Below are 11,254 nucleotides of genomic sequence, written 5' to 3' on the forward strand. Positions count from 1 at the left end.
TAATAAGCAATAAAAAAAAAAAATTAACCTATGTCCCTCTAGCATTATTTTATTTTGTGCTGCAATTGCACATACATAGTTTATCAAATAGGCCTCTTGTCATAAATAATTCTATGAACCGAACCATATGTAGGTATTAATGAAAAAGAAAACTATTCTTCTGAAAACAATATGTTGGTAGACCAGTCAGTCATACTTACAACAAAGAAACCACTACCTGTTGTGTCAGTCCGATAGTTCTATTTTCGCCACCACTGACCTTTTCCTACATTGTCAAAAAACCTTCACACGGCCAGGAATTTTGCACCGCACCAAATACATAGAAGGAATCCTAAAAAACGGTAAGCTTGCGGTATTTTGGTATTTCCCACTTTTTATTCGGAACCAATACAAATTCCGGAAGCATTGGTAACATTCGGCCGCTAGAATTTAGATTGAAAAAAAAAGGAAGACCAATAAATAAAAATGCTTTTTGGATAGCGTAATCAATTCGCCCTTTTTGTGGCTCACTGGACACAATTTGAAGACAGAATGGAGACTTTTCAACTAGAAAATAGGATACAATTGTGTTGATTTTAATTCCATATTGTCGATACAAAATATGGGTGCTTTGTTGCAAATAAATGTTCGGACGAAAGGTAACCTTTTGTTCATAAATTGGTTTTGGTGAGCTCAGTGTGTTGGAAACTTCAATTTAATAATTTGAAAGGAATTTGTGGTTTATTTGCGTATTGTTTTTTTAATCGAACCCTTAATTGGGTTAGAATTCTATTAGTTTTTTTAGTCTATGTAAAAAGCTTTGAGCTTTCAATTAATAACGCCCAAGTAATTTAATTTATTTCTATACGAATTAAATGAAGACTTTATTCAAAATAAATTACAATAAGCATTTATTTTTGGTTTGTAATTTTAATCAGTCTTATATAAAACAATATCTCTTTAATAATCATTTAAATGACAGCGCTATTAAGTTAGCTGTAAAACCGAAGCGTTATGAACACGTCTTACACATTAAAATAAAAAATAAAAATGAATTTTGTTTGAGGTTTATTTCGTAGATAATGTTTTATAATTTGGGGACTGTCAAAGTACTTGGAAAGCTTAGCTCTAAGCTTGTTTTATCCTAACATTTTAAACACTTTTTAGCCTTTTTGTGACATTACATTAATTTTCAGTCGAAAGTCAGAAAGTCTTACGGTCAGTTTTTCCATGGGGCATAAAGGCGCTCGGGAAACTGGGTTGAGGAGGTCAGATAGACAGTAGCTTCATAGAAAACACAGATACTGTTTTGCACAGTTTGAAAAAGGCTGATAATGTTATACTTCGGCCGTTCAGAGAATGCGTTCCTGACACCTATCAGTTAGTCACGACTAGTGATGGGCACAACATAACACTGAGTTCGTTACCGTTCCTTCAAAATGAACCGCCGCATTATTTTAAGATTATTTTCGTTTTAAATTGGCGGAATCATTTGTTTTATATTTTAGTTATTTAAGTGGAAACCAAAAAAAGGTAATATTCATATAATAAAATTGTTTTATTTATTCTTTGTTACAAGTACATTGAATTGAATGTGCGAACAGAATATTAATCAGACTCCGATTTGCTTGAGGAGGTGGTGTCTTCATCATCATCTTCACCTACATGTATAATTATATTATTATCAATAACAGAATCAATCCCGATATCTCGGTCTAACAAAAGCCGGGTAATCAAATAAAAACAGATCGAAAACACTTGAAAAACGTGGTCTATGCGCACGAAACGACAACGGACGACTGTTTTAGCGTCACAAAATGGCGGCCCATAACGCCATTTGGGGTTACCATTTTTAATCTAAGTATAAAAATGCGGTTTGGTCATAGTTTTATTTTTATATTTCATAAAAGTTATAATTAAGTCTTATAGTCCATTATTTTCCAATTCTTAAAAAGAAAATCAAAACGTATTATTTTATATTATAACTGTATAAGAACAGATTACGATACTTGCCTGTTATTTTTAGCACAGCACTACAAAATATAAACCGCTGACATAACCTTGTAATAGCGCAGTATAGATTTAGAAAAATATTGTTTACCAAGTTATTTGACACTCAGTTTGGCACAAAATTATAACATTCATTGATTATTGATATAATAATGTTGTTTTAATGCTCCTCAATTGTTAAAACGGTAAACAACCAGCAAAAATATTTTTATCGTAACTGCAACGCCATTGCAAAGTTACGTCGTCAGTTCAATCGCGACGTGTCAGGAACGCATTCTCTGAATGGCCGAACTATAGTGACATATCGTTCAAAAGAAAGATTTTGACGATTACCTATTTAATTTTCATCAACAAGGATTGCAAAAAAAATCACAAATAGTTTTGTTTAAATGTAATAAAAATAATTATATAATATAACAGCCAAGTTTGATTTAATTGTAAACATTCAATGCATTTACATTGTGTAAGTACAAACATAAATTATATTTTGTTTAATAAGTACAGGATGTCTCAAAAATAAATAAAAATGTTTTACAAATACTTAATAATTATTAAGTACATTAATTGCTATTTAACTTAATATCACTGCTTATCCTGATTTTGACATCAAATATAAAATTCTACCCGTGGTAACGAAAAAATAAAATTTTGCATTTTTTTTTTATAAAAAACTAAAAAAAACTACATTAATCTTAATTATTTATTTAATAAAGGCACTATACTGCCGAGCTGGTCGGCATAGAAGTCAGGCTTAATAGTCTTATGTGCTAGCATTCCTTCTTTGGGTATATTTGTTAGGACAAGTAAGGTTTTGAAGCCCATAGTTTTGCCTAGAGCGATGTCTTGGTCGATCCTGAAAGTAATCGAAAATAAAAATTACAATAATATAATAATACTATGTTTTATATTTTTAAGTGTCTATTTTTATAATTAATACTTAGAAACGTAATGATGTGTTAAATAAAAAAATACTTAAATAAGAGAAATGCTAAGCTTTGGGACGGTCTTAATTTTCTATAAATATGTAGGGTGACTAGTTATTGGTGACTAATACCTGAACACTTGATAAGTTTCTTTGGGAAAGTTGTTTGTAATCATGAGTAGAGTCACGTCAGGTAAATATCGGTAGAAAAAGATTTATCTACACTAAGTGTTTAAAAAAATCCATTTGTAGTGAACATTCTATTCAAGGCGAATATGCAAATGCCATAAAGAAGTAATCACAGTACAACCATGCAATACTAGCTTCCACCCGCGGTTGCATCCACATCCTATGGTAACTATTCCGAGCACTCGGATATAATGTATACTAGTCGCCTTCGTCGATAAACGGGCTATCAATATTGAAAGACGTTTTTACAGTTGCTCCAGTCGTTCCTCGTATTAGTGCCTTCAAACAACCAAACTTCACCTCTACAACATTAGTGTGATTAACAGTTAAAAACTTACATATCTCCAATAAACAGCACTCTGCTAGGATCAGTGACTCCCGCCCTCTTCATGGCGAACTGTCCGAAAGCCTTGCCAGGCTTGCCCAGCATCACAGGTTCCCGACCTGTCTCCTCGTGTACCATTTCAGAGAATACTCCCGTTGCTAAAATAAGGTAATTGATTATTTCATTGGTATTCAAACAGCTAATTAGATCTTAGTCTCAGGCCTTAACCTAAGTTCCTCGACATCATAAACGGCCGTTTTTCTTAAAATGCTCAGTTGCTTAACAAAATACTGAGACAAAAAGACAAAAAGATCAATATGACATCTATTTCTTTTAATTGAAAGTGAGCTTTTAGAATAGCCATGATATCTTTCGTATCTTGGCAGTACCTAGCTTTTGAATTAATATTATTAAAACAACCTTTCTTGCATCATTAACAAAAAGTATATTCTTTGTTATAAATAAATGATACTTACCTAAAAGTTTATATCCGCCCTTAAAATATACATGTCTGTCTGTAGCCCCGCAAAGGAACAAGCAGTCTGGCCTTTTCAAATAAGTGATAGCTTTGTTCACTTTCGGCAGGTTCACTTTGAAATCACAGTCCATCACCACAGCACCAATTTCTGGATCATCTTTCAAGTATGAGGCGAATTCTTCATAGTAATCTGGTACGACATCAGGCTAAAATATAAATAAATATTTGTAAATTATCTTCTATGAGTGCGTATTGAAATGGTATCAACTATTTTACTGCTAGACACAAGCCTGTCCACAGAGTCCACAGTGTCTACTTTCAGAAGAAGTATTCATAATCTTTATGTGTAGTATTTAGTCTTAATAGCATTCGAAAAAAAATGGTTGACAGATTGTCAGATCCAGGTAGTCAGACGTAAATACAAATACCTAATTGGCTTATTCAAATGTGTTTAAAAAGAAGATAGCATAATATGTAATTTACAGAGTATTTCAAAATTGTACATGATCATACATACCCCTTCTTTTATTTCGAATCCATATGAATTCAACACGAAATTAGTCTGTGAACAACTCGAGCTGAATACTTTCTTGTTAAAGTTTACTGACTTCAGGTATTCTGCTATCGCAATAGATGGTATGGTGAGGTAGTCCTGAAAACAAAAACTGAATTAAACTGCTGTGTTATTATGGCGGAGCCTGGAAGTTGGTGATTGACACACCCGAGCATCAGAGAGCACGTTAATGTCAGACCTGAGCCTGATCTCTTTCCGGACGTGCCGGATTGCCGTCCCATCAGAATATGAGAGTAAAGGAATAGTGAGCTGTGTCTGCGCAAATAAAATGCTAGTGTGTCCTGCTCAGTTTGCTAATTTCCTTAGGTACATGAGAACAGCAGCAGTGGCCTCAATAATCGGTTAGGAAGACATCATGGCGAAATTACACAAAAATTGCTCGCCAGCAAAAAAATCGTATCCACTAATAGCATTTATTCGCGAACAGAGGTTTACAGTTTTCAGTTACAGAAAAGTTCGCACGAAAGTTACTTTAGCGAGTAGACCAAAAGAAACTTTATTGTGCATCACCGATGAAATCTGGCCTTGAGATATCATGATCATGATATTATTTTATTAATTGGGATGTCACATAAAAAGATAGTCCAACTAATCATTAAAATATTATATTATTACATCGATTAGATAATCGTTACTGCTGCCAAAATATTCAATAGCGTCTACAGTACACGCCAATTTTCTACTGAAGTAACACCTCTTTACCTACTCCATATTAGGTATATACGACTTCGTGGGTCTGTGGGCGGTGAGTTCGGGTGGCTCATCGTCCCTCTGTCTGCTTAGACGACAGACCCGTGTCGACGGCGCGCGTTGTTCCACGCGCTCCTCAAAGAGATGTCAGCAACCCCAGCGGGGCCCAGCAGGGCCAAGGCCTGCCGGGGCTGCGGGTTGTTCGAAAGAGATACCGCGGCCCTGGTACATAAAAGGCCTATGACGGAACACGACGGTTTTTAGTCAGTAAGAGTCTGACACTCCCTCACCGATGCTAACCCACAGCGGGAGGGGTCATTTGATGATTTTTAACGTCGGAAAAAAAAAAGGTATATACGACTTTGCAGACATATGATTGTTATGTGTATGTAGGTAAGTTTGGACATGTGTATGTTCGGTTTGTAACTCTTTCTTGTAAAAACCACAAGTCGGATTTTGATGAAACTTTACAGTAAGTATTTCAATGTTATCTCCTGTATCAGAATAATTGATAAGCTTTCTTACTCAACTACGGGAAGTCGTATCCTCGAGACACGGGCAAAACCATGATCAAAAACTAGTTTACCAAGTAAAAGCTATTTCATAAACAAAAAACAGTAATATTCTGCATTGTATGTACTAAGCAAAGAAAATCCATTATGTATGGGTGAAAAGATTTTATGTCTATAGGTACGAAGATAATATTTATGACGCAATCATCTTAAAGGAATGCTAAGAAAGAGGATTTTCTCCGCTAAGATTACATTAGTAACTACTATTGTAATAAATGCCTGTAAATCTTGGAAATAAAACCTTAAAAAAATACTATGTTCTGCAGCATATTTTTTTTCTTGTGGTAAATGGAAATTGAAATATTAAGGGTGAGGTGTACCATTTGACTATAACGATAACCAAACCATAACCAGCCGTGAAATTGTCTCCCTTTGGTCAAATTGGCGAATTGACAATCTGAAAATGGTTCGGTTATCGTTATAGTTAAATGGTGCAAGTCACCGTAGATGTTTTTTATTCATAAGAAGCTGAAAGAAGTTAAAAAATGAACCTACAAGAATATTTCTTAATTTTTAATTCGATGTTTTTATTGTGAAAATAATCTTTAGTATATTCTATAACAGTGGCTTGCACAAATTCATTCCCTAGCTATTATCAAGAAAGCACACACCTTCACATTATCTATCTAATTATTATTTTAATGCACCCACAAATATCATGTTTACGAGCCTAAAGGTGTACGATAACACTGTTAGGCTGCTGTAAAGTTTATCTAATCTGAAACGTAATATTACTGACATAAAGCTATCATATTTAGCAATGAAGTTTACAGCCCTTATAATGTTTTATATTCATAAGATAATGATTCCATCTTAGTTTTGTGCCTAGAATGCTTAGAAGTAAACATTTTTATGGCGTGGGACAATGTCTCCATAAATCTATACTAATATTATAAAGCTGAAGGGTTTGTATGTTTGTTTGTTTGCTTGATCGCGCTAATCTCAGGAACTACGGGTCTGATTTGAACTAACTAAGTCTATAAATTATTTCACTGAATGATTTTTTAAAATTGAGGTTCTTTTTCAGCTTTATAATATTGGTATTGATTTAAACAAAGGTAAACATATATTCTTAATTCTTTTAATTATAATATCTCAAAAAGTGCACAAACTGAAATTAAAAAAAAAATCTTTACAGAAAGATTGTCATGAAAAAAAATTGGCAAAAAAAAGCACTTTTATTTTACCAATTTAATTAATTTAAAATCCGTATTTGCAGATTCACATAAAAAGCAGCTTCGATCAAGTCTCAATAAAATTTTTCCCAAAAATGTTTGGGAAATTCGTCTATTTGCTTCCGTCTCAGTTAGTGATATGGGCAGATCTCCAACTGGTACAAAACTATGGATTGGCTAGTCGCCACGTGATGACGTGTCTTGTGCGGAACAACGTTTTGCATAATAAGACGGTTTCCTTTTTCAGTAGCTTTTAAATTGGAAAATGAATGGTGTTTTTAGAGTTTTTGGTAAACTAGGTTTAGTCCGCAGTTTCACCTGCGTCCCGTGGGAACTATAGCCCACCTTCATAAAATACAGCCTATGTTACTGGGAAATAGTGTAAGTACCCAACAGTGAAAGATTACTCAAATCAGAATTTTTCAAATCAATTCAGTAGTTTCGGAGCCTTTTGGGTACAGACAAACAAAAACTTTCGAGTATTGCAAATGGTTTGGTAATTTTTTTGAGTGCATTATCAGCCTAAATGAATTTCTCAAATGTTTTAACTTTTCAACCGACTTCAAAAAAAGGAGGAGGTTCTCAATTCGGCTGTAGTTTTTTTTATTGCAATTTTATGTAAATCTGTATGTAGTATGTAATTCTAATCTGTATGCACTGTTTCTTTAGACTCCGTATTCTATTCTGAATGAAGTGTGTGCTTATATATTTATTCAATCTATTCTTGTTAATACAGTTTACGTACAACAACAGAACGACTGAAGAAACTCACAAACAGCACTATCGGGAATAGATAGATAATACAAATTACAGCTTCGCGAGAAATATTAGTTCGGCCTTGACTAACGAGTTTCTTAAACCAGTTGGGAATTTGCAGTGGCACACACCCAATATATGTCCTTGGAATATCTTCATTTATTTATACCGTATCATGGTGAAGACAGATATGGGTTGTGTTTGGTGTTGTCATTGTCAGATATTACCCGCATAAACGGGAGCTAAAAGTTAAGGGAATGTTTTAAATGAGGTTTAGTTTTGTCAACCAAGATCTGGGAACTACTTTTTGTGGTGATTATAATAATATATTATTGATAGGATTTCCCAACTCTGATGGTAGTGACCTAAATAGGTGTCAAATTTTAGTGCCTATTTTGACTATCTGCTCATTTGGATCAGTGGCTCTATGTTTTATATATTTTTTTTATAGGTCAGCTGTATTTTTGAACTGTCTCTGCTTATTATTAAAACTTAATTCAAATAAGTATTTTATGGATAATTATTTTGGCTGAATTATATCACTTACGTATCCATTCTCAATTTCAGCAGCTTTGAACCTCGCATCATAATTCTCTTTGCTTCTTAGACTATTGTTAGATACGAAGTGCACAGTCTTCCCATGTTTCTTCATTAAAGTGAAGAATTTGCCAGCATCAGGAAATGGGTCTTTACTCCATATAACTCCTAAAGAAAGAACAAAAGTTTCATCAGTTCTATTTAGGAAATATTTAAAATTTTCTTTTCTTACCTAATTTTAATCTAATCATGTAAAATATGAATATTAATAGAACTTGGACTTCAAATGAAAAACCCTCATTGCTAGATTTTGATCACACTAGGGTTGGTGACTATTATCAGTTTTGGGATTTGAAACTCGTGATGAGTAACGAACGATGTACAATCGCGGGCATAAATAACGTGGCTTTAACACAGTCATATAATAAATTATGTCAAAAACATACCCATTCTTGGCATAAATCTGGTAATAAATAAATTGAATTTATCGCTATTATTACATCTAACTTTTAACAGCTCAATATCATCATAATTTTTGATACTTAATTTTATGAAACCAGCAGACAGTGAGAGGAATAAAACTATACCTAATGCTTTAATCCTATATTTTTCTTGTACAAATACGTACTGTACCAAATGTGTCTAGACATATTATGTATGACCATGACTTTTGTGACCAATTTTTATCAGAAGCCAGTTATAAACGTCAAAAATATTGGAATTATTAGCGTAACAGCACACTACATACTAAACAGTGGGCTGATAGTGGACCCGAAATTTGGCGAAAAAGGAAAACTTTGATTAACACACGCTAATAAATAGCTTATCGCGGGGCTAACCGACCGTGTGTGGAAAATGTCCAGGTATAATAAAATTTTCGAATACAAGTTTTTAATCGGTCTGATATCGGCTAAATATCCGACCTCTGTTATGTGCGTACTAATGTGTGAAAAGTCGTGGTGGCCTAGTGGGTAAAGGACCAACCTCTCGAGTATAAGGGCGCGGGTTCGATCCCAGGTCAGGCAAGTACCAATGCAACTTTTCTAAGTTTGTATGTACTTTCTAAGTATATCTTAGACACCATTGGCTGTGTTTCGGATGGCACGTTAAACTGTAGGTCCCGGCTGTCATTGAACATCTTTGGCAGTCGTTACAGGTAGTCAGAAGCCAGTAAGTCTGACACCATTCTAACCAAGGGGTATCGGGTTGCCCGGGTAACTGGGTTGAGGAGGTCAGATAGGCAGTCGCTTCTTGTAAAGCACTGGTACTCAGCTGAATCCGGTTAGACTGGAAGCCGACCCCAACATGATTGGGAAAAGGCTCGGAGGATGATGATGTTATGCGTACTACCCACGGAGGAGGTACTACCATTCATCTTCATACTGATTTATCAGACCAAAAAACTATCGGCCAACCAAAAATGTACAGTGTGCAGAAGTCTTAGTATCAATTATTGCGTATATAAAATGACTTGCAAATTTTTTGTAATCTGTTTATAATTTATAATAAATTCGACAGATATCGTTCAGGGAAAAAAATCTTTTACGATTCTAGCCTTATGTTTGGTCAGGTCAACCAGTCGTGATTGAGTGTTATCTTACTATATAAAATAGTAAATAATATCAACATAGTGACGGTTACCTTAGGTTAGTTTAATTATAAAAAGTAATATACATATAATAGTATTCAGTGATAAAAATAAAATACTAGTATGCTCAAAGTATGTTCACAATCTTGGACTGCACGACATATGACGTCATAAAATCAGCTGTTGCTAATTGCCTAGAATAAATATTAATGAGTCACGTGCACTCGAGTTACTAAGGGTTAGATTGATATCGAGAAATGTTATGATAGGTGGTCAATAAACGCACTAGAGGTCAGCGAATGCGGGATCGATACCGGTTTTGCACAACACTAGCTCGAAAACTATGCGGTCGAGTATTCGCACTAAACTAGCAAATATAGCCCTTTTGAGCGACACATACTTAGCTTAAATATCAACAAAGGTTAGGTAACAACAAGTATTAACACAAAGTAACAAAATCGATATTCAAAAAATAGTTTGTCGCGGTCACCGACCCCTCTTATCGCTATAATCATGTTAATTAATTGGTTAATAAAATAATTCCTAAAGTATTACGAAACCTTATCTTGATACATATAAGTAGGTACCAACTTAGTGTATATAATCCACCATAGATTACACTTAGTTACATCATTCGTATTACACAACTGTACTAAGGGAACCATAGAAACATACCGGATAACCAAAACAAAAAACGATCAACCTACCATCACAATCCGAGAACACATGATCGAATGAATCGAGGAACTTCTTAAATCCTTCCGGAGACAACTCCTGTAAATTCACTGGTATCGATTCCATAATCGATTTTGATATCGAGTCACTGTTTATATTCGGTATTTTTGAGCACACGTGCGTTTATAACCTCGTCGCGTAACTCACTGCGCTTGCGTCAGACGGCACGTAAATATAAATTGACGGTCCGATCGGTGTGTTTCCATGTGCCAGTCTGAATATTAATGTTGCAATGTGTGATAAGTGATAAAAAATGACAGATAAAATGAGCTGTTTAGTTTGAATGAATTTTGTTACAAAGATACATAGTTTGAATTAGTCACATGTTTGTTGAGGAAAAAAATACCTATGTGAAGTAATAAATGTATGTAAATTATAAAATAGTCGATAGATATAATAGTATTTTTATTTAATTCTGATAAGTATATATGTAGATAGTATTTGTTAGCTATAGATTTTTAACTACGATTAAAAATGACTATTTAGGTCATTGTGCTATATAAAAAAATGTCTTATCAAAAATCTTGAACCATAAACTAATGAATGATTCTGTCCATTACAGATGACAAATGAGAGTTCATATCGATGTGTTTGTTTTTTTTTTTCTAAGTTTGTATTTTTTTCTATATTTATTATTTTTTCTTCTGATAATTCTGCTTTTTCTTATGATAGGTCAGTGTCGAGATAGTTCATCATCAGCCTATCGCAGTCCACTGCTGGACAT

General features: G+C 34.1%; 1 protein-coding gene across 1 annotated transcript; it reads right to left on the reverse strand.

The window, feature by feature from the left end:
• Positions 1–2,365: 2,365 nt before the first annotated feature.
• Positions 2,366–10,724, reverse strand: LOC124633826 (phosphoglycolate phosphatase 2-like). Its single transcript, XM_047169188.1, has 6 exons — positions 10,503–10,724; positions 8,218–8,375; positions 4,421–4,555; positions 3,902–4,109; positions 3,439–3,583; positions 2,366–2,842 (listed from the first exon to the last, which is right to left on the reverse strand). The coding sequence occupies exons 1-6, from the start codon at positions 10,594–10,596 to the stop codon at positions 2,686–2,688; spliced, it is 897 nt and encodes a 298-aa protein (XP_047025144.1). The 5' UTR covers positions 10,597–10,724; the 3' UTR covers positions 2,366–2,685.
• Between the last annotated feature and the right edge of the window lie 530 nt (positions 10,725–11,254).

The sequence above is a fragment of the Helicoverpa zea genome, chromosome 10 (assembly GCF_022581195.2).
Source record: "Helicoverpa zea isolate HzStark_Cry1AcR chromosome 10, ilHelZeax1.1, whole genome shotgun sequence".
Lineage (NCBI taxonomy): Eukaryota > Metazoa > Arthropoda > Insecta > Lepidoptera > Noctuidae > Helicoverpa > Helicoverpa zea.

What these genes read in the sequence shown, in the direction of transcription:
- LOC124633826 (XM_047169188.1), bottom strand. Translation starts at nt 10,596, where the DNA reads ATGGAATCGATACCAGTGAATTTACAGGAGTTGTCTCCGGAAGGATTT. An exon ending in GGGCGGATATAAACTTTTAG is followed by an intron (nt 3,584 to 3,901) that starts GTAAGTATCATT and finishes ACCTTATTTTAG; the next exon opens with CAACGGGAGTATTCTCTGAA. An exon ending in GTGCTGTTTATTGGAGATAT is followed by an intron (nt 2,843 to 3,438) that starts GTAAGTTTTTAA and finishes GATTACTTTCAG; the next exon opens with GATCGACCAAGACATCGCTC.